The 24,441-nt window shown below is 48.4% G+C and overlaps 1 protein-coding gene across 1 annotated transcript in view; it reads right to left on the bottom strand.

The window, feature by feature from the left end:
• LOC106607247 (rho GTPase-activating protein 23-like) overlaps positions 1 to 21,433 on the bottom strand; it is a 55,539-nt gene extending 34,106 nt beyond the window's left edge. The window contains 5 exon segments of the mRNA XM_014204019.2: positions 5,253 to 5,331; positions 6,207 to 6,293; positions 6,531 to 6,555; positions 9,930 to 10,127; positions 20,449 to 21,433. Of these exon segments, the coding sequence (XP_014059494.2) occupies positions 5,253 to 5,331; positions 6,207 to 6,293; positions 6,531 to 6,555; positions 9,930 to 10,127; positions 20,449 to 20,676 (617 nt within the window). The 5' untranslated portion in view covers positions 20,677 to 21,433.
• Between the last annotated feature and the right edge of the window lie 3,008 nt (positions 21,434 to 24,441).

Here is a 24,441-nt window from a genome sequence, read left to right as displayed (position 1 = left end):
CCAGCGCGCACGACCCACGTGGAGTTCCAGGTCTCCGGCAGCCTCTGGAACTGCCGGTCTGCGGCCAACAAGGCTGAGTTCATCTCAGCCTATGCTACCCTCCAGTCCCTAGACTTCCTGGCGCTGACGGAAACATGGATCACCACAGATAACACTGCTACTCCTACTGCTCTCTCCTCGTCTGACTACGTGTTCTCGCATACCCCTAGAGCATCGAGCCAGCGGGGTGGTGGCACTGGAATCCTCATCTCTCCCAAGTGGACATTCTCTCTTTCTCCCCTGACCCATCTGTCTATCTCCTCATTTGAATTCCATGCTGTCACAGTTACCAGCCCTTTCAAGCTTAACATCCTTATCATTTATCGCCCTCCAGGTTCCCTTGGAGAGTTCATCAATGAGCTTGACGCCTTGATAAGTTCCTTTCCTGAGGATGGCTCACCTCTCACAGTTCTGGGTGACTTTAACCTCCCCACGTCTACCTTCGACTCATTCCTCTCTGCCTCCTTCTTTCCACTCCTCTCCTTTTTCGACCTCACCCTCTCACCTTCCCCCCCTACTCACAAGGCAGGCAATACGCTTGACCTCATCTTTACTAGATGCTGTTCTTCCACTAATCTCATTGCAACTCCCCTCCAAGTCTCCGACCACTACCTTGTATCCTTTTCCCTCTCGCTCTCATCCAACACTTCTCACTCTGCCCCTACTCGGATGGTATTGCGCCGTCCCAACCTTCGCTCTCTCTCTCCCGCTACTCTCTCCTCTTCCATCCTATCATCTCTTCCCTCTGCTCGAACCTTCTCCAACCTATCTCCTGATTCTGCCTCCTCAACCCTCCTCTCCTCCCTCTCTGCATCCTTTGATCTCCTCTGTCCCCTATCCTCCAGGCCGGCTCGGTCCTCCCCTCCTGCTCCGTGGCTCGACGACTCACTGCGAGCTCACAGAACAGGGCTCCGGGCAGCCGAGCGGAAATGGAGGAAAACTCGCCTCCCCTGCGGACCTGGCATCCTTTCACTCCCTCCTCTCTACATTTTCCTCTTCTGTCTCTGCTGCTAAAGCCACTTTCTACCACTCTAAACTCCAAGCATCTGCCTCTAACCCTAGGAAGCTCTTTGCTACCTTCTCCTCCCTCCTGAATCCTCCTCCCCCTCCCCCCCTCCTCCCTCTCTGCGGATGACTTCGTCAACCATTTTGAAAAGAAGGTTGACGACATCCGATCCTCGTTGCTAAGTCAAACGACACTGCTGGTCCTGCTCACACTGCCCTACCCTGTGCTTTGACCTCTTTCTCCCCTCTCTCTCCAGATGAAATCTCGCGTCTTGTGACGGCCGGCCGCCCAACAACCTGCCCACTTGACCCTATCCCCTCCTCTCTTCTCCAGACCATTTCCGGAGACCTTCTCCCCTACCTCACCTCGCTCATCAACGCATCCTTGACCGCTGGCTACGTCCCTTCCGTCTTCAAGAGAGCGAGAGTTGCACCCCTTCTGAAAAAACCTACACTCGATCCCTCCGATGTCAACAACTACAGGCCAGTATCCCTTCTTTCCTTTCTCTCCAAAACTCTTGAACGCGCCGTGCTTGGCCAGCTCTCTTGCTATCTCTCTCAGAATGACCTTCTTGATCCTAATCAGTCAGGTTTCAAGACTGGGCATTCAACTGAGACTGCTCTTCTCTGTGTCACGGAGGCTCTCCGCACTGCTAAAGCTAACTCTCTCTCCTCTGCTCTCATCCTTCTAGACCTATCTGCTGCCTTTGATACCGTGAACCATCAGATCCTCCTCTCCACCCTCTCCGAGCTGGGCATCTCTGGCACCGCGCACGCTTGGATTGCGTCCTACCTGACAGGTCGCTCCTACCAGGTGGCGTGGCGAGAATCTGTCTCCGCACCACGTGCTCTCACCACTGGTGTCCCCCAGGGCTCTGTTCTTGGCCCACTCCTATTCTCGCTATACACCAAGTCACTTGGCTCTGTCATATCCTCACATGGTCTCTCATATCATTGCTATGCAGATGACACACAATTAATCTTCTCCTTTCCCCCTTCTGACAACCAGGTGGCGAATCGCATCTCTGCATGTCTGGCAGACATATCAGTGTGGATGACGGATCACCACCTCAAGCTGAACCTCGGCAAGACGGAGCTGCTCTTCCTCCCGGGGAAGGACTGCCCGTTCCATGATCTCGCCATCACGGTTGACAACTCCCTTGTGTCCTCCTCCCAGAGTGCTAAGAGCCTTGGCGTGACCCTGGACAACACCCTGTCGTTCTCCACCAACATCAAGGCGGTGACCCGATCCTGTAGGTTCATGCTCTACAACATTCGCAGAGTACGACCCTGCCTCACACAGGAAGCGGCGCAGGTCCTAATCCAGGCACTTGTCATCTCCCGTCTGGATTACTGCAACTCGCTGTTGGCTGGGCTCCCTGCCTGTGCCATTAAACCCCTACAACTCATCCAGAACGCCGCAGCCCGTCTGGTGTTCAACCTTCCCAAGTTCTCTCACGTCACCCCGCTCCTCCGCTCTCTCCACTGGCTTCCAGTCGAAGCTCGCATCCGCTACAAGACCATGGTGCTTGCCTACGGAGCTGTGAGGGGAACGGCACCTCCGTACCTTCAGGCTCTGATCAGGCCCTACACCCAAACAAGGGCACTGCGTTCATCCACCTCTGGCCTGCTCGCCTCCCTACCTCTGAGGAAGCACAGTTCCCGCTCAGCCCAGTCAAAACTGTTCGCTGCTCTGGCACCCCAATGGTGGAACAAGCTCCCTCACGACGCCAGGACAGCGGAGTCAATCACCACCTTCCGGAGACACCTGAAACCCCACCTCTTCAAGGAATACCTGGGATAGGATAAGGTAATCCTTCTAACCCCCCCCCCTTAAAAGATTTAGATGCACTATTGTAAAGTGGTTGTTCCACTGGATATTATAGGTGAATGCACCACTTTGTAAGTCGCTCTGGATAAGAGCGTCTGCTAAATGACTAAAATGTAAATGTAAATGTAACTGACAGGAAACAGTCCATCTATATCAATGGTTCATTTTCTTCCCCTCATGCTTTAAACTGTGGAATACCGCAGGGCAGCTGCCTTGGGCCACTTCTGTATTTAATATCTACCAACGACCTTCCATATGCCTTATCTGAAACTCAAGCTACTATATTTGCAGATGATACTACAATTTATACAGCAAGACAATCAGTTCAACGGGTACAGCAAGCTTTACAAGGAGATTTGGAGAATATCAGGGAGTGGGTTTGCCGGAACAAACTTGTTTTAAACACCAAGAAAACCAAAGTTATGTTGGTCTGTTCCACTAAGAAAAGGCCAACACAGCATTGAATACAATTAAGTATGGGGGGAGTACAAATTGAGGAAGTGGCAGAAACCAAACTACTGGGGGTGCAGCTAGACAACTGCTTATCATGGTCGTCTCAAATAACTAATCTATGTAAAAAAATATATTAAAACAGCATGCATGATCAGAAGGATAGCTAAATATTTACCAGGGAAGATTCTTAAGCAAATAACCCAAGCATTAATTGAGAGTCAGGTGAACTACTGTTCTGTGGTCTGGGGAAATGCATCAGCAAGTGAAATTAGGAGGCTGCAGATTGCACAGAACAAAGCAGCAAGGATTGTTTTAAGGTGGAGATATGGTTCTTCTGTTGTAGTCATGCGCAATGTTCTTGGTTGGTCATCAATCAACAAGATAATTGAAAAAAACATGCTTATTTTATTTCATAATATACACCATTTAAAACGGCCAAACTCTATTCACAACGGTATTCAGTTGGTAAGAGACAGACATTCAGTAAATACTAGGAACAGATTGTCCATAGATTGTGTTATCCAGACAGAAAAGAGAAATAGGCAAAATAACTTTTCGATTTAGAGCAATAAAGAAATTGAATAATTTAACTGAGCAAATCATAAACCTTTCAATATATAAATTTAAACAATACTTTAAAACCATTTCAATATAATACATAGGAAAGTTTTGCTGGACTATGGTAGATGAAGAATCAATATATATTTTTAGACTAAGTATTTATCGGGTCAATATGTTAGTGTATTTTGTCTGTAACAGTATGTTATATGTGAAAATGTGATCGTATTATAAATTGTATTTTAATGTTTAAGGACTCTTGGAAGATTAGTCCAAATTAGGACTAAAAGAGATCCAAATCAAATCAAATCTCTGCAGCACTCCACCAATCAGGCCTTTATGGTAGAGTGGCCAGACGGAAGACACTCCTCAATAAAAGGCACAACAGCCCACTTGGAGTTTGCCAAAAGGCACCTAAAAGACTCTCAGACCATGAAAAACAAGATTCTCTGGTCTGATGAACCAAGATTGAACTATTTGGCCTGAATGCCAAGCGTCACGTCTGGAGGAAACCTGGTACCATCCCTATGGTGATTCATGGTGTTGGCAGTATCATGCTGTGGGGATGTTATTCAGCTGCAGGGACAGGGACACTAGTCAGGATTGAGGGAAAGATGAACGGAGCAAAGTACAGAGAGATCCTTGATGAAAACCTGCTCCAGAGAGCTCAGGACCTCAGACTGGGGCGAAGGTTCACCTTCCAACAGGACAACAACCCTAAGCACACAGCCAGGACAACGCAGGAGTGGCTTCGGAGCAAGTCTCTGAATGTCCTTGAGTGGCCCAGCCAAAGTCCAGACTTGAACATCACTGGAGAGACCTGAAAATAGCTGTGCAGCGATGCTCCCCATTCAACCTGACAGAGCTTGAGAGGATCTGCAGAGAAAAATGGGATTAGCTCCCCAAATACAGGCGTGCCAAGCTTGTAGAGGCATACCCAAGAACGCTCGACGCTGTAATCGCTGCCAAAGGTGCTTCAACAAAATACTGAGTAAATGGTCTGAACACTTATGTAAATGTTACATTTCAATGTATTTTTTATTCACCCTCTGAATAGCACACATACACAATCCGTGTCTCAAATTGTCTCAAGTCTTAAAAATCCTGTCTCCTCCCCTTTATCTACACTGATTGACATGGATTGAACGCATTTCTAAAAAAATGGGTTTTTTTGTCATTATGGAGTATTGTGTGTAGATTGATGAGGGGAAAAAACAATTTCATCCATTTTAGAATAAGGCTGTAACGTAACAAAATGTGGAAAAAGTCAAAGGGTCTGAATACTTTCCGAATGCATTTTACATACTGTGGGTACACACAGACACACACAGACACACACACGCACACGCAGTACAGTGGCTCTTACCTGTTCTGTATGAGGGCGATCACCTGGGAGTAAGTTTTCCCCAGGACACTCTCTCCATTCACCTTCACCAGCCGATCCCCTGCATCACACGTACATACATATTTAAATCACAGTAGGACCAAACACAGCACAGATATTTAGTGATACACTCTCAATTACAAAAGAAAAAGGGAGCAATCCCTCCACCCCCATTACTGACCCCCGACGACCCCCCCCCCAGACACAGGACACCAGCAGAGGGACATCCTGGTGGGTCAGGTCAGGGGAGGGAAGGTCAGGGAGACCCCAGAGCCAGACTTCCTGCTGGGGGATGGCTGAGAGGGGGGTTTGGTAGGCACTGAGGATTTGTGTATGGAAATATAGAACTATGTGCTTGCAGTAGGTGCTGTGAAGTCGGGAAGGACAAGGTGTCACCTAGGGGTTTGTTGTGTGTTGACATACCGGATCGTAAGCCTGAGGCAAAATGCTTGTATCTGTTTGTGTGTTTGGCAGGAGAAGGGATGATTCATTTGTTATGTGTTAGTGTGTGGATGTGTTTTGGTGGTGCAAGTATGTGTGTGTGTGTTTGAGACTATGTGTATATATTTATATAGGAGTAATGGTTTAGCTTGGCTGGGCTGCAGGGAGAGGAATGCTGCCCAGCTTAGCCTGCAAGACACAACAGGAAAACGTTTGCTGGGTATTTGTCAGTCTGTGTCATTCCGCTCTGATTAGTATCATTACTAATTTCCAAAGACAATAATGCAACTTTAATGTGTGTGTGTTTTTGCTGAACATGGACTGGTTAGTATCCTTGTTGAATCACTGGAAGCACCTGACTCCCTCTCCCTCTCATCATCTATGTGTGATCATGTCTGATGCTCTTAAGGTTATTTCCATTGCAAATCAGACTGTTCCTGCACACACTCAATCTCCCGTCCATTTCGTTCTCTTTCAAACAGACATTTTCCTTACCTGTACACAAGCCACCCTGGTGAGCGGGACCTCGCTCTCTCACATTCTTGACAAATATGGTGTCCATTGGCTCCAACCTACTTCTCCCTACGTGGAACATGCAGGATGTTACTGTCACTTCATTCTTCAATTGATTAAATAGGACCTGATGATAACTATTAAATAGATCATTGCCCACTGGGCACAGACGTCAATTCGTCGTCTATTCAATGTTGGTTCAAGGAGGACAACTCTATGCACAGGTCCAAGTGGCTAGAGGGGTGGTGACATCATCGAGAGACCAGAGTCTAGTGGTGATGGTGTAGACTGAGGGAGGTAACTTACCCTTCCCATTCCCGTTCTCCTCGTCCTGTGAAGACAATGAAAAACCACATCAACACTGATATCCAGGCCCATACAGACAATGTTACCCAGGGAACAAAGCGCCATGGCAACCTAAACACCTGTTCCCAGAACGTCCACCTCTTTCCAGGAAACCAGAATGACACGGATATTAGGAAGGGTAGAGTTGGGTGAGGAAACAGCCATGACGCCTTAAACTAGTGTACAACAGAAGTGTATCGGTGTGCACCACAGACACTGTGCATGAGCAAGAGCTCAGGGGACACTCTTGAACGTTTGACAGCTTCCATTCACACAAACAACCGCACGTGCACACCAGAGGAGGCTGGTGGGAGGAGCTATAGGAGGATGGGCTCATTGTAGCGGCTGGAATGGAATAAATGCAACAGAGTCCAACATGTCCTCCTATAGCTCCTCCCAACAGCCTCCTCTGGTGTGCACGTGCGGTTGTTGGTGAGAATGGAAGCTGTCAAACGTTCAGAGTGTCCCCTGAGCTCTCGCTCATGCAGTGTCTCTCTCTTCGCAAAACAAAAGGCAGTTCAACCATGTAGCTCTTCTTTTACAAGCTGATTAGTGAGGAGTGACTTCCCTGGTATCCCAGCCAGGTCTCTCAGACAAACAGACCTGTTCTGGTTTATGAGCTCCTAACGTTCAGCACACACACACAGCAGAGACACTCAGACGGGTTTGACTGTCTGCAGGTGGTGATGTCACACACAGAGCCAAACACGTGTAGTTGTCTGCGTCAGACAGACGAGGGCAGCACTGAGCACACAGTCTGTCTATCATAGGTGCTGTTTGATAGGGTGATAGACTGATGTAGGCGCACGCACGCACACAAACACACACACACACACACACACACACACACACACACACACACACACACACACAGAGCTGAGTGGACGGTTTGGAGTGACTGCCTCCTGTCTGGCTTTAGGCAGAGCTGAGTGGGCTCATTCCTGCCTCCACAAACAATAGTGTGGGTTTATGGCCAGAGAAAGGAGGGCTGCAGCCCCAGAATAGAGCCATGAGCCAGGGACGCTCCCCAGCTGAGCTGACCACCCCTGTCTGGACACACGTGGGCCTGGGGTGGGGCTGAGGACCGAGAGATGGAGGTGTACTATCCTCATCTCTACATCTCGCTCAGATTATCTCTCTCAGATTATCTCTCTCCCTGTGGATATAGATGTAGGGTTAGGGACAGCTGCCGTGCATGCACTGATCAGTCCGTCAGGACAATCATCAGGCATGTGTCCATGATGAAGGGAGTCACATCATACAGGTCTTTGATGGGGCCCTAATGAGGGGCAGTCACCCCTGAGGCCCCTTCAGATGGGTAGGGACAGAGGGCTGCGTTCTCTGTGCCACTCGCTGCCCCTCACAGCAGCATGTGACCCTGGGGACAGGACAGGGCAGGCAGCAGTGGGCCCATTGTCCGTGGTGGTCCTGGTAGAGGGCATGGTACTGCCGGCCCAGGCTGGGGGTAATGTGAGAGTGGTACCAGGCGGGCCAGGACAACAGAGCCTATTGACACTGGGTGTCTCTCAAATGTCACCCTATTCCCTTTATAGTGCACTACTTTTAACCAGGGCCCATTGGGCTGTGGTCTAAAGTAGTACACTATATAGGGAATAGGGTGCCATTTTTTGGACGCACCCACTGTGCCCTGTCCTGACTGCAGCTGCTGGGCTGGGGGCTGAAGGGGGTTCATCATAATAGGGCCCTTGTTTCGGCTGGCTGTAACCCCCCGTCCCCCTCCCCCGTCGCTCTATTCCACATCTGTAGCTCTGTCTTCCCCCACACCTCAGAGAACAAAACAAAAACACCCACCGGGATGATGCTTTTTCTGAGGAGATTGTTATCCATGATGCTGAATGGCTGTATAGTTAAGACAGAACATATATTTCAGTAAACACTGTTGTTGTCCCTGTACTGTTTCTTTCTTTTGGAAAAAGTAAAACGTGAGCCAAAAGGTACACTGGCAGTGGTAGCATTGTCTGTCCACAGACGGTAAGACAGACTGCTAATGGAACTCTCTCTCTCCTTAAATCGGTCATACGGGAGTATGGAGGTTGTGTATCACCGGAGTTGCATCCCCTTCTGTCCTTTGCTTGTTTATCCATCTCTACTCTAATGACAGGGCTCTTCTTATGGTATCCATCTGTCTATGTCGCTAATCTGATGAACTCATATCAGTCTACCCCAACACTTTAATTGGCTACGCTTGTTCAGTCCCTGCATTTAATTGGCTATGCTTGGCTTTTCCCCCCATTGTGTCCTGATTCTCTTGACCTTACTGCTCTGCTCCTGTGTTCGGATCGACCTACGACCTTCCTGCCCTGTGATCTGATTGGTCCTGTCTTACTGCCCCCCCCCTACAGCTCCAGTGATATGAGAGCCTATCTGCCCATATGATATGATTGGCTCAGTCTTAAAGGGATAATCCACCCTAGAAATGAAATGTGACGTGATACTTCATCAAGATACGGATCTCATCACTGGAGAGGAGAACCTTTCATAACGCTTTTAAAACAATTATCTGAACACTATGGGCATACTTGTGTAGAACACATCCATCTGTCTATATCGTCACAACAAAGTCTGTATTTTGTTGAAATGTCCTCAAAGTTCACAGTGCACCGTCTGTTTAATATCTTTTCTTCTTTCAACTACCATGGCACAAACCTGTTTTCTCCTCTAGTCTCCCTGCGAGTTGCCATAGCAACCAGACTCGCACAGCATTCAGCTAGAAACTCTACCAGGTCGAACATGGTGATATTGTAACTCCTAAATAAAGCAACACCTCACGGCACAACGCCTCTCCCCTATTTGACCTAGATAGTTCGTGTGTATGTATTGATATGTAGGCTACGCATGCCCCATTTTTAAATTGATGTAGTTCTGTCCTTGAGCTGTTCTTGTCTATTAATGTTCTGTATTATGTCTTGTTTCATGTTTTGTGTGGACCCCAGGAAGAATAGCTGCTGCTTTCGCAACAGATAATGGGAATCCTAATAAAATACCAAAATTGATAGTGCAGTTTGTTTCTGGGATTTTACAACTAGCTACTGTAACTACTTCACATGCTGATATTGACTTTGGTATTATGGTGTGTAGCAATTTTTTCTAGCTAGCTGCCTAGCTAGCCAGCCAGCCTTTCTGGAGAGAGCATTGCATTATGGGGTTTGTAGTCGACTTGATCTCTGCAGATTTCGACAAGAATGATTTTTTTGCTTCCTAATTTATTATACATTTTTCTTCACAACATATGTTGCTCTTAGATATTAGCGTTATTTAACAATGTAAATCATAGGAATTTGTAGATCTGAGTGGATTATTCTTTTTAAAGCCCCCTGTTGTTGTGTCCAGTGATGGTACCTTGAGGCTGGTGTGCAGGGCAGACTCTGGTGGGTAGACGATGAAGTGGCGCAGCGTGAAGCCAAAGCCCTGTGAGTTCTTCTGGAGTAGTAGCGTCCGGGGGCCTTGCCAGCCAACGCCGACCCCCTCTCCTCCAGCCCCCATCGCAGGCCGAGGGTTGTCGCCGGCCGAGGAGAGCCCATCTCTCCACCCCTTTGCCTGTTGAACAGAGAGAAATAAAAACATGTGAGACTCAGGTCATATCCCCAAAACAATCACTTATGTCACCCCTCCAACGGTCAACACTCCATTAGTACTTAACCAGTTCCTCCTTCCACCAAGTATTCCCAGGAAAAAGTTTCAGAACTTTATGGAACTGGCACAAATCCATGCTATACTTGGAGCCATAGCAACAAGAGACAAACCCCAGTGACATCACCATTTAATGGGCTGCTGGTTACTTCTTTAGTGACTTCCCCTGCAGGCAGGAATAGGAATGTGTCTGTTTCTGTCTTGGGAGACATGGGGACAATGAGTGTGTGTGTGTGTGTGTGTGTGTGTGTGTGTGTGTGTGTGTGTGTGTGTGTGTGTGTGTGTGTATCCATATGTTTTAATGCTAGTAGGGGAGAGGTGAGCACGGCTGGCCCATAGGGCCAGGCACTCCCCACATGGCACCCAGCACCACAACAATGTCCCATAAACCACTAGGGGGTCCTGGGGGGTTCCGACCGCTGTCAGGAAGAGCCCAAGTCTAGACGGTGTGGAGCGGGGGGGGGGGGGGGGGGGGGTTACATCCTGAGCACGCTCAGGAATGCTCAGGACGGAACTCTAGACAATTAAGGAATGCCTGTAACCAATCAGGATTGACCTTGGTCAGGTCATAGTGCACCAGAGTGCTGTGAAGGGGTCAGGGTGATTCAGAGTAGATTTCCACTCATTTTCCCCAAAGAAGGCAAATACCAAACATGACAGATACACGTGAGAACTAACACCCTGATGCTGCTGCCACAACCCACATTTCAAACACAACCACTTGACCAAACAGGGATGGGAGGAAGACACAGCCTTCCTAAATGTAGATGAGCCTGTTTGGTCAAAATACCTATTGACTCTTCTGTATAGAAGTACAGTTACTTAATTGTACCGGTGTCTCTCCTCCTGACTCTCCACTCTGAGGGTGTGTGTGTGTGTGTGTGTGTGTGTGTGTGTGTGTGTGTGTGTGTGTGTGTGTGTGTATCTCCATATATTTTAATGCTAGTAAGTGAGTGGTGAGCACGGCTGGTGCAAGCACTTTATACTCGTATCAGTATACGGGTTGAAAATGGCAGATTTGGACACTGATAAGCGCCTAAATTGGAACGCAGTGGCTGTACCGTAACAAGCTGTACATGACATCAGAGCTCAGGGTCTCCACTTGACATCGCTTTAAGGGTTTTGACTGACAGACGTTCTGAACTACGTGATGAAGTCTCTCCCGCTGATTGGGCAACTTTTGCAAATGTTGTTGTCGTCTGAATGAGGGAAGTGCTGTAAATGAAAAGGTCCCGATGTTTTTGGAAAGATGAGAGGTTGAAAGTTATAATAAATACCGCTTTGGCGTCATACAAGCAAGACAAAACACCTGTGAGTCCAAATGTGCACTTCACATTTCCATTTGGGATTTATAATGGACCGTTTTTGGATTGCGTAAACAACGGCAATTGGGTGATCGTGGGGATGCAGGGTTGTGTTCCAAAAAGGAAAAAAAAAGTACAAGTGTACTGGCTCTAGTGGCTCAACGGCACAGCTAGGAGAGCTTAAAAAAAAGCACCTTATTGTTGAAGACTGTTCTTGTAATCTTATATTGCACCTACCCCACATTCTCTAAGAATATTCCTATCATGTTACTGAACGTATTCAGATTATTATCAGATTTCGTTATCAACAAATGCGGCAAAAAGTACAGTAAATGTAAAATGCACATAAAATCAATAGTGTAACGTTTGGATTCAGTCTTGTGTCAGATGAACTGTTCTCAACTTTAGTCTAATAATGTTCCCATAATCTCTAAACTGTTCCCTTTTAATTGCTACCATGGTTATGCATATGCTTTTCATATTTCTTCTGTAAAAGCATTTCAATGTATCACTATCCATATAGGTTACTTCCCACGTGTGTAAGGGGTTAACCCCCAACACAAACCCTATACAGTGGCTTGCGAAAGTATTCACCCCCTTGGCATTTTTCCTATTTTGTTTCCTTACAACCTGGAATTAAAATAGATTTTTTTTGGGGGGGGGTTGTATCATTTGATTTACACAACATACCTACCACTTTGAAGTAGTAAAATAATTTTCTTTGTGAAACAAACAAGAAATAAGACAAAAAAAACAGAAAACTTGAGCGTGCATAACTATTCACCGCCCAAAAGTCAGTACTTTGTAGAGCCACCTTTTGCAGCAATTACAGCTGCAAATCTCTTGGGATGTGTCTCTATAAGCTTGGCACATCTAGCCACTGGGATTTTTGCCCATTCTTCAAGGCAAAACTGCTCCAGCTCCTTTAAATTGGATGGGTTCCGCTGGTGTACAACAATCTTTAAGTCATACCACAGATTCTCAATTGGATTGAGATCTGGGCTTTCACTAGGCCATTCCAAGACATTTAATGTTTCCCCTTAAACCACTTGAGTGTTGCTTTAGAAGTATGCTTAGAGTCATTGTCCTGCTGGAAGGTGAACCTCCGTCCCAGTCTCAAATTTCTTGAAGACTGAAACAGGTTACCCTCAAGAATTTCCCTGTATTTAGCGCCATCCATCATTCCTTCAATTCTGACAAGTTTCCCAGTCCCTGCTGCTGAAAAACATACCCACAGCATGATGCTGCCACCACCATGCTTCCATGTGGGGATGTTGTTCTTGGGGTGATGAGAGGTGTTGGGTTTGCACCAGACATAGCGTTTTCCTTGATGGCCAAAAAGCTACATTTTTGTCTCATCTGACCAGAGAACCTTCTTCCATATGTTTGGGGAGTCTCCCACATGCCTTTTGGCAAACACCAAACGTGTTTTCTTATTTTCTTTCTTAAAGCAATGGCTTTTTTTTGGCCACTCTTCCGTAAATCCCAGCTCTGTGGAGTGTATGGCTTAAAATGGTCCTATGGACAAATACTTCCATCTCTGCTGTGGAGCTTTGCAGCTCCTTCAGGGTTATCTTTGGTCTCTTTGTAGTCTCTCTTATTAATGCCCTCCTTGCCTGGTCCGTGAGTTTGGTGGGCGGCCCTCTCTTGGCAGGTTTGTTGTGGTGCCATATTCTTTCCATTTTTTAATAATGGATTTAAATGGTGCTCCGTGGGATGTTCAAAGTTTCAGATACTTTTTTATAACCCAACCCTGATCTGTACTTCTCCACAACTTTGTCCCTGACCTGTTTGGAGAGCTCCTTGGTCTTCATGGTGCCGCTTGCTTGGTGGTGCCCCTTGCTTAGTGGTGTTGCAGACTCTGGGGCCTTTCAGAACAGGTGTATATATACTGAGATCATTTGACAGATCATGTGACACTTAGATTGCACACAGGTGGACTTTATTTAACTAATTATGTGACTTCTGAAGGTAATTGGTTGCACCAGATATTATTTACGGATGACGGATCACCACCTCAAGCTGAACCTCGGCAAGACGGAGCTGCTCTTCCTCCCGGGGAAGGACTGCCCGTTCCATGATCTCGCCATCACGGTTGACAACTCCCTTGTGTCCTCCTCCCAGAGTGCTAAGAGCCTTGGCGTGACCCTGGACAACACCCTGTCGTTCTCCACCAACATCAAGGCGGTGACCCGATCCTGTAGGTTCATGCTCTACAACATTCGCAGAGTACGACCCTGCCTCACACAGGAAGCGGCGCAGGTCCTAATCCAGGCACTTGTCATCTCCCGTCTGGATTACTGCAACTCGCTGTTGGCTGGGCTCCCTGCCTGTGCCATTAAACCCCTACAACTCATCCAGAACGCCGCAGCCCGTCTGGTGTTCAACCTTCCCAAGTTCTCTCACGTCACCCCGCTCCTCCGCTCTCTCCACTGGCTTCCAGTCGAAGCTCGCATCCGCTACAAGACCATGGTGCTTGCCTACGGAGCTGTGAGGGGAACGGCACCTCCGTACCTTCAGGCTCTGATCAGGCCCTACACCCAAACAAGGGCACTCCGTTCATCCACCTCTGGCCTGCTCGCCTCCCTACCTCTGAGGAAGCACAGTTCCCGCTCAGCCCAGTCAAAACTGTTCGCTGCTCTGGCACCCCAATGGTGGAACAAGCTCCCTCACGACGCCAGGACAGCGGAGTCAATCACCACCTTCCGGAGACACCTGAAACCCCACCTCTTCAAGGAATACCTGGGATAGGATAAAGTAATCCTTCTAACCCCCCCCTTAAAAGATTTAGATGCACTATTGTAAAGTGGTTGTTCCACTGGATATTATAGGTGAATGCACCAATTTGTAAGTCGCTCTGGATAAGAGCGTCTGCTAAATGACTAAAATGTAAAATGTAAATTTAGGGACTTCATAGCAAAGGGGGTGAATACATATGCACGCACCACATTTCCGTAAACATTTTGGGGGAATTGTTTTAAACAAGTTATTTTTTTCATTTCACTTCACCAATTTGGACTATTTTGTGTATGTCCATTACATGATATCCAAATAAAAATCTATTTAAATTACAGGTTGCAATGCAACAAAATAGGAAAAATGCCAAGGGGGGTGAATACTTTTGCAAGGCACTGTATTTCACTTCCTGTGCCCCCTCCCCCCTCCACACACTCTGACCTCGCAGGGCCAATCACCCGGCCCGCTCAACAACAGGAAGTGGCAGGCTGGGGACAGGAAATATGGTACCGTAGAGGAGGGATAACCAGGCGTACAGATCACCTAGAAATACAAAACCACAGGGGGTCAGCTCGCTCTCAATATCCCTTGCGTCTACAATACAGTACCTCTCTCCTCTGTTCTTCCTTGCATTCTACCGCTCTCCCTTCTCCTCCCTTCCACCATCACCACATATACATTCTTGCCATATGATCCAGTGACCTTTACAACACCTCTTTCCCGCTCGATGCACAGCTCTCCATATAGCCGCTGATGTAACCTTGTTCTCACCATTTCACAATGCCCAAGAAATTCTCCCATAAACAGACGAGAGGCATGAGAATAACAAGAGAGAACGTTTAAATGAGAGATGCATGAAAGTGAGGGGGAGGGAAGAGAAGGGAGGAAAATAAAGAGAGAGTGAAAATGAAAGAGTAGGCTTAAGATCTGAAGAGAGAAAGAAAGAGACCAGCCAGAGGGAATTCCACAGAGGGAGCGGTTGGATTGAGGCATGTTGAAACACACACTGACGGGGACTGGCAAGGAGGGGGGTGAGGAGAGCGAGGGAAGAAGAGAATGATAGAGAGAGGGAAGGAGCGAGTGGAGAGGAATGGAGCGAGAGCAGGCTGGGCCAAGTGCGAGACAGGTTCCAGCACGCTGGTTTCAACCGCACAGCCCCTCCCGGCGCTTGGAATACCAAACCCTGTGATTACCCCAAACACACAGAGACTGGAGCTCTGGGCCAGAGATGATTCCCACTGCCTGTCAGCCTGCCTGCCTGTCCCTGACTGTGTGGGACATCTGTGACTACCTGGCTATTCTCCACTAACCCCCCCCCCCACTAGTCTCCATCTAACTACAGTAGGTTACACTCCAGACTCTAGGTTACACTCCAGACATGAGATCTAACATCATTGGTTAAACTTACATCTGTCTCTCAGCTTATGTAAACCCAGACTGTATTTAGGCTACACCTGATAGTCTAGTCTGGCCTCTCCTTTCCATGGCCACTCTCTCACCAACCTTCTAGATGAGGAAACCTTTCTCTAGGCTAGCCAATCCAAAAGGGGAACATTTGCCATTTCAGACGACTGGCATTTCACTCTGCAGTTCTCTGAAATCTGCCTAGATATCTCAAATCAAATCAAAGTGTATTGGCCGTGCACACAGATTTGCAGATGCTATCGCAGGTGCGGCAAAATGATTGTGTTTCTAGCGCCAACAGTGCAGTAATACCGAGCAATAATACAAAAATACACACATAATTCAGAAAAATAAAGAAATTAAGATATCAGAATGAGCAATGTCAGAGACAAGAATATAAATATATATACATATGTATATAAATGTACTGCATATACATATAGTGGTGTGTAAAGACAGTATGGACAGTATATGAACAGAAAAGGCATGTGCAGCAGTAGTAAGATAATAGTAGTATCTAGAAGAAACTCACATGAATAGGCTAATCATGATATGCAAATTACGCAATATGGAGCCCAGCCACATGCCATTAATTAGGCTAATTATCACATCTACATGAACCATAATGAAAACTCCTATTAAAATGCCACATGGGGCCCCCAGGAAACCACACACAATATTTCCCATCATTCCTATTAGTCTATATAACCACATCCACATTGTTTTCTATTGTGGTGGGCAGCAGACAGGTGTCCATCTCTCCACCACATCAAATCAAACTTTATTAGTCACATGCGCCGAATACAACAGGTGTAGACCTTACAGTGAAATGCTTACTTACGAGCCCCTAACCAACAATGCAGTTTAAAAAAATACGGATAAGAATAAGAAATAAAAGTAACAAGTCATTAAAGAGCAGCAGTGAAATAACAATAGACTATAAAAAGCGGGGTACCGGTACAGAGTCAATGTACGGGGGCACCGATTAGTTGAGGTAATATGTACATGTAGGTAGAGTTATTAAAGTGACTATGCATAGATGATAACAACAGAGAGTAGCAGCGGTGTAAAATAGGGGGAGGGGGTGCAAATAGTCTGGGTAGTCATTTGATTAGATGTTCAGGAGTCTTATGGCTTGGGGGTAGAAGCTGTTTAGAAGCCTCTTGGACCTAGACTTGGCACTCTGGTACCGCTTGCCGTGCGGTAGCAGAGAGAACAGTCTATGACTAGGGTGGCTGGAGTCTTTGACACATTTTAGGCCCTTCCTCTGACACCGCCTGGTATAGAGGTCCTGGATGGCAGGAAGCTTGGCCCCAGTGATGTACTGGGCTGTTCGCACTAACCTCTGTAGTGCCTTGCGGTCGGAGGCCGAGCAGTTGCCATACCAGGCAGTGATGCAACCAGTCAGGATGCTCTCGATGGTGCAGCTGTAGAACCTTTTGAGGATCTGATGACCCATGCCAAATCTTTTCAGTCTCCTAAGGGGGAATAGGTTTTGTTGTGCCCTCGACTGTCTTGGTGTGCTTGGACCATGTTAGTTTGTTGGTGATGTGGACACCAAGGAACTTGAAGCTCTCAACCTGCTCCACTACAGCCCCGTTGATGAGAATGGGGGCGTGCTCGGTCCTCTTTTTCCTGCAGTCCACAATCATCTCCTTTGTCTTGATCACATTGAGTGAGAGGTTCTTGTCCTGGCACCACACTGCCAGGTCTCTGACCTCTTCCCTATAGGCTGTCTCGTTGTTGTCGGTGATCAGACCTACCACTGTTGTGTCATTGGCAAACTCAATGATGATTTTGGAGTCGTGCCTGGCCTTGCAGTCATGAGTGAACAGGGAGTACAGGAGGGGACTGGGCACACACCCCTGAGGGGCCCCCGTGTTGAGGATCAACGTGGCGGATGTGTTGTTACCTACCCTTACCACCTGGGGGCCGGCCCGTCAGGAAGTCCAGGATCCAGTTGCAGAGGGAGGTGTTTTGCGCCTTGGTCCTTAGCTTATTGATGAGCTCTGAGGGCACTATGGTTTTGAACGCTGAGCTGTAGTCAATGAACAGCATTCTCACATAGGTGTTCGTTTTGTCCAGGTGGGAAAGGGCAGTGTAGAGCGCAATAGAGATTGCATCATCTGTGGATCTGTTGGGGCGATATGCAAACTGGAGTGGGTCTAGGGTTTCTGGGATGATGGTGTTAATGTGAGCCATGTCCGTATGAACCACTACATCACCAGCCTAAAGATGATACAGTTATGAAGTGATTATTAAGCTATATATTAGTTCAGAGAGATTGAAATTGATGGTGAAGGAAAGGAATGCCTGACAGACCTCTATCAGACACACACACACACACACACACACACACACACACACACACACACACACGCGACGCTAGAGCCACTGGGGGAACAATGGTCTTTCAAACAGCTGAGAGCTGCATCCCGTTTGAAAAGTGGAGCTTTACAGAGGTTACAAACGCTGACACGCTTTTAATCCAGAGATCCACTGTCCGCTCCGTAGCACTGGTCTGAGAGCTGGACGGATGGGTGGATGGGGACGGGAGAAGAGAAAGGGACACGAACTGAAGTGATAAGTACTGCTACTTTACGGGTCAATAGTTCTTCCTGGTCAGATCAGGTAGTCAGGAAAAACCCAGGGCCCGACCACATCATCTACTGTATATCAAAGGCCCTCCCACCTGTATAGTTGTCTCTCTTCCGGCTCCTCTCCAAGCCAGAATACATCCCAGTTCAAACTAGCATGACAGCCAACGTCTGACTGTGTGTCGGTACAGACGAAAGGCCAGCCGCACCATGACAGCCTCTTAAGCACAAACAGTATTTCACAATAGAGGATAAACAGTCATTCGGCATACCTGACGCACAGCTTCAAAAAAAACAGCGTCTCTGTCTTTTACACAACCGCCTGAATTCCTCCGTCCGTGTGTTGTTTGTTGGTTTGTTTGCTCAAGAACCTGTCTGAGCCCTCTGTCAGATCAAGTCAGTTGATGTCACATCAGTTAAACAGGGTTTTCTCCTCGAGCAACTCCGCTGAATATGAATCTCCAGTAATACATACCCCCCCCCATCCTCCCAAAAACAGTCTCTAACCTACACCCCAGGGGGAAATAGGTAGGACTGGAGAGGCCTAAGCTAGCACAACTTAACTATCTGTATAAGTATCTTCTTATTGTTTGCCTAACCTGAGCTTTTAGTCTACACTGAACAAAAAATGTAAAACGCGACATGTAAAGTCTTAGTCCCATGTCTGTAGTAAAGCCATTTTGTGGGGGAAAACATATTCTGATTGGCTGGGCCTGGCTGCCAAGTGGCCTGTAACTCATTGAAATCGTTGAAATTGTCGCATGCTGCGTTTTATATTTCTGTTCACCATACCTCCACAGATCCTAACCATAATAACCCAAACTCTCCTTAAGCCCTACACTCGGTGGCATACAGGCAACAGTAAAGTCTATTAGGCTACTGTATCAAAATGTGTCTGCTCCCATCAGAGAGAGATACTGAGAGTGCTGGCCTCACCAACCTGGCCATTAGAGCAACATTAGAAATGACATCATCGCTGTGGCATTTAACTGGCCTTAGCCACATACTGTTGCACTGGTGTTACTATCCTGGTCAACACAATTACTGTGGGAGATGGCTGAGATTCCAGGACTGATGCTGTACATATTACTGGTGTTACTATCCTGGTCAACACAATTACAGAGGGAGATGGCTGAGATTCCAGGACTGATGCTGTACACATTACTGGTGTTACTATCCTGGTCAACACAATTACAGAGGGAGATGGCTGAGATTCCAGGACTGATGCTGTACACATTACTGGTGTTACTATCCTGGTCAACACAATTACAGAGGGAGATGGCTGAGATTCCAGGACTGATGCTGTACACATTATTGCGAGAGGCCATTACTGCACACAGACAGTGTGTTTATGCCAGATATGTCCGTATACTATAGCCTGGCTGCTCTTTCCCCTGCCTGCCTACATTCCCCAAGACGCCATCTCTCAACTGTGTGTCTGAGAGACAGAGAGAGCAAACACACACTGCGCTTCAACACACACACACACACACACACACACACACACACACACACACACACACACACACACACACACACACACACACACACACACACACACACACACACACACACACACACACACTAAATGAGTGCACATGGATGAGAGATGCCCTGAATTCTGCAGGCCTGGAGGGCGCATTGCCCCTCCACCCCCCCCCCTCTAACTGCCACATAACAAGCCCCTTCGTCTGCCTTAACTCACTAATTAGTACCGCCCCTCCAGGGGGAAACAGTCAATATGGCACAACCGTCTAAAGAGGACAACACAACTATAGCTGATGCTTAATGATTACCGCATTATTGTCGCTCACATTCAGCATCACACTGCCACAGACACCAGTGGCGGCTGCTGGGGGGAGGACAGCTCTTAATTATGTCTGGAACGGAGCGAATGGAATGGCATCAAACACATGGAAACCACTCATTCCGTTCCAGCCGTTGCCACGAGCCCGTCCTCCCCAATTACGGTGCCACCAACCTCCCGTGACAGACATAAAGAAAACACATTAGGAGAAGCTCTCTCTTGCTGACACACAAACACACAAGCAAGCATACACACTGCGCAATTAGCAAAACACCAGTTCCACATAACTCTATGGACTGAGATTCTGAGGTAGACCCACAAACCTCCACCATACAGACCCCCTGCCCACAGGCGTGGTGGGCAATGGGCATAGTCCTTACCCTGGGCTGGTGAGAACGTTGCAGGGCCCTGCTGGTGCAGCCGTGCCCATTGCCGACCGGGACTGGCCTCATGGTGGGGGGTGAAGGTGAGGACAAGGGGGCACCACGCAGCACTGCCAACCAGATGCAGCGAGGCTCGGCGGCACTACAGTCCACCCCTACGGGATTCTGGAAGCACCACTCTGACTCAGCTGGTAGAGCAGGGTAGGGGGGCATAGCCGCGGGCATTGGGGCGCAGAGATTACCCGACACGGGCCGACCTGATGCCAACATGTGCCACACACACACACACGAGGGGGCAAAGTCTTGATGCTATCGCACAAACACGCTATTTTCCAGTAAACGACGCAGGTGTCAGAGTAACACATGCATCCTCTCTGGCCAAGTCCTACTGTCAGCATCAATCCATGGAGATAAAACAAGCAGTGAAAGCAGAAACCAAGAGGGCTGAGTAGCTCTTCAGATGGGCCAAGATCATCCCTGAAGAAGAAAATCCCAATAGTTCCAACCAGTTCAGTCTAGTCCCCTGTTCTCCTCTGGGTTCCTCTCATCCCGATGCTGGCACGTCTCCAAAGATACCTGCTTTTAGTCCCATATCCCAGTCTCAAACTCCTGACCTCCAAGGACATAAAGGAGCTTTCCAAGGCACACACACTCACACACACGCTGGGGGGGGGGTTGCACGCATGCCGTGGTGGGGCGTCCTGGGCCCTGAGAAGATATCAAAGAAGTCCTGGAAAGCAGATGTACGCCGGAGTGTGTGTGGTAGCAGAGAGGTCTGGTTTCCCTACAGACAGACAGACGGTCTGACTGACTGACTGACTGACAAAGCGACTGACAGACTAACTGACAGTGCCTCTCCTCTCCCAGCACAGCAGTGTCCTGTCCAGCGGTGTTCAGCAGGACACAAAGCCACTGTGTCTGTCAACCCCCCTAACACACAAACTGTCACAGCTAGAGGGCTGGCTCCTCTGTCTCTCCTCCCTCCCACCCGCTCTCCTCCCTCCCTCTCTCGCTCTCTCTCTTTCCCGCCCTCCCTCTGTCTCTCTCTTCCCGACTCTCTCTCTCTCTCTCTCTCTTTCCTCCTTTTGTCAGCCTCCAGCTCGTTGTCCCGCTTCACTTCTACCAATTCATCCTTCGCTCCGTCTCTGTCCCTCGTTCACGCTCTCACTCCTCTCCTCCCTCCTTTCTGCCCTCCGCTCCGTGGGATCCATTCCAATCTGTCACTCAAAATCCACTTTTCTGACAGAGAGCCAAAAACACACACAACATCCAACATGTACAACGTGAACAACTGAGGGCCGGGCCCCCGACACCGTTCTCCACTCTTGAAGTCCGGATGGAGTTTTCAACTGTAGGCTGGTGATGTGGTAGGCCTAAATCCAACAGTAGGTCCCTGTGGCTCTGTCCTGCCCTGTGATCGTAGAGGGAGTTGAGTGGCGCTTGGTGTACGTGTGAAAGAGACACAGGCACAGTGACACAGCTATGATCCCGGCACTCAACTCACACACAACAACCCCCCCCACCTCCTGCCCCTCAGCCCCCCCCAACAAATCCGATTTCAAACACAAAGAAAAACATGCTACACGACTTTACCCACCCACACGGTTTCTCTCTCCTGTTCTCTCCTGTTCTCTCCTGTTCTCTCCTGTTCTCTCCTGTTCTCGCCCTCTCCAGCAAAATCGAGAGGACATGGGATCAAGTTGAGCAGACGCAGTGGAACAACTGCGAGAGCAGAACGAGAGAGAGAGAGAAACAGGCTGCCGCTTCACTCCAGCAGCCCCACCGCCAGCCAGGCAGACCAGAATAAAACAGCTGCAATTGAACATTCATTTGACACTGACCCCCCCCCCCTCACACTAAGTCATGAATTCACACATACAAACACTAAAACAAACAGCGACACACACACACACACACACGCACGCACACACACACGTGCACACACGCACACACACAGCAGAGTTCTCACCAAACATCCAGGGGTCCTGAGTGTGTGTGAAAGTGTCAGGCAGGTGACCATGGTGAGTCTGACAGAGCTAAGACTTCATGATCCTCTCTCTAGAAACACACTGCATAGACCTGTTACTGAGGAGGTTAGACTGGTTTCACCTGCTGCCATACAGCAGGGCAAGCACCAACACGATCACAACACCTGAACACACACACACACACACACACACACACACACCGTGCCCTCCAGGCACACACAGAAAATACACTAGGTGAGCCTGCAAAGTGTATGTTGAAATACCATGTGTTTGATGTATTTGATACCATTCGCTCCAGCCATTACCACCTGTCCTCCTCAATTAAGGTGCCACCAACCTCCTGTGATAAACACCCACCATCTATACCCAATACAAATGTGCAGACGTACAAACTGTACTATACACAAACACACTACACAAAAGGGAACGCTCCTTCCACACACAGACATACACATGGCCCGTTGAGTCACACACGTGTATAAATACACTTGCTGGGGTGTAATTACGCTCTCATAAAGACTAAAATCCTATAGGCTGTGGGCTGTGACTGTGGGCTGTGACTGTGAGGGGTTGTGTTCAGCCTGTTGCCAGACCGGAGGTTTGGGTTCTAACAGACCGCCAAGCAGAACCCGCCCAGGACCGGACGGAGAGACACCGGGACCAGATTACTCGGGGGGGGGGTCCCATTCAGAAAAAGACCACAGCCAGATGGAAGCTTCAGAATGGGACTGGCCTTGATAGGGGACACTGTGTGTATGACATCATAAGCTGGCACCACCCTACGATGAGCCTTCCTGGTTCAATCAATGAAAATGATCTGCTTATCACAAGACTCACATTGAGTTTTGCTATGGAGTTTTGCCAATAACAGACAAGCCCAATTGGTCTCTACCCCTCTAGTGACCTGTGGCGATATTTACAAAAACAGGAGGAAGAGGAGAAGTAAACAACAAAAGAGCGGAGAGAAAAGGTGTTGAGTTACAGTTCACATGGAGGACAAAGGAGTCACACACCGTGCGCTGTCACAATACCACCGTTGTCTCCAGTGACCCATGCTTGCTGCTGATTGGCTGAGACATTTCCATACACGCGCATAGGTAAAAAAAAAAAGGTTTTATTTATTTAACCAGGCAAGTCAGTTAAGAACAAATTGTTAGTTACAATGACGGCCTACCCCGGCGACGCTGGGCCAAATGTGCACCGCCCTATGGGACTCCCAATCACGGCCAGATGTGATACAGCCTGGATTCGAACCTGGGAACTGTAGTGACGCCTCTTCCACTGAGGTAGAGTGCCTTAGACCGCTGCGCCACTCGGGTGCTGAACACTAGTTCCTGAACATTACATCCTAAACAATCCTCATCCCGGGAGAAAGTGAACAGCTGTACACCTGTCTGTCTGTGGCTCAACGTCATCGTAACCTCTCATGCGCCCCTAAAGCCCTTGAAGTCCTGAAATCAAAGAGTGTGAGATTCAAACGGCACACGCCGCTAAGCTCTGGAGAGACGCCATACTGCTCGCCTCTTGTCCCCACCCTGCCATATCGCCACCCCGGCCCCTCGCCCTCCCTGCCATGCGCACCACCGAGCCAGAGAGTGAGGGGAGACTGAGGGAGAGAGAGACAGAGAGTGAGGGAGAGAGAGGGAGGGAGCGAGAGGGAGGGAGCGAGAGGGAGGGAGCGAGAGGGAGAGAGAGACAGAGCGTGGGTCGGGGCGGTTGATCTGCAGCTCTGCTCACAGACAGATTAGTTGGTAGATAATCCCCTTCATAGTGACGCCGACACCACCGGTCAGCAGATTAACTAACACGTCCTGATGGAGACAGCCTGATGGAGACACAGCCTGATGGAGACACAGCCTGATGGAGACACATCCTGATGGAGACACATCCTGATGGAGACACAGCCTGATGGAGACACAGCCTGATGGAGACACAGCCTGATGGAGAGACAGCCTGATGGAGAGACAGCCTGATGGAGACACAGCCTGATGGAGACACAGCC

Source organism: Salmo salar, chromosome ssa06 (assembly GCF_905237065.1).
Source record: "Salmo salar chromosome ssa06, Ssal_v3.1, whole genome shotgun sequence".
NCBI classification, from domain to species: domain Eukaryota; kingdom Metazoa; phylum Chordata; class Actinopteri; order Salmoniformes; family Salmonidae; genus Salmo; species Salmo salar.
This window is presented reverse-complemented; position numbering and strand designations above follow the sequence as displayed.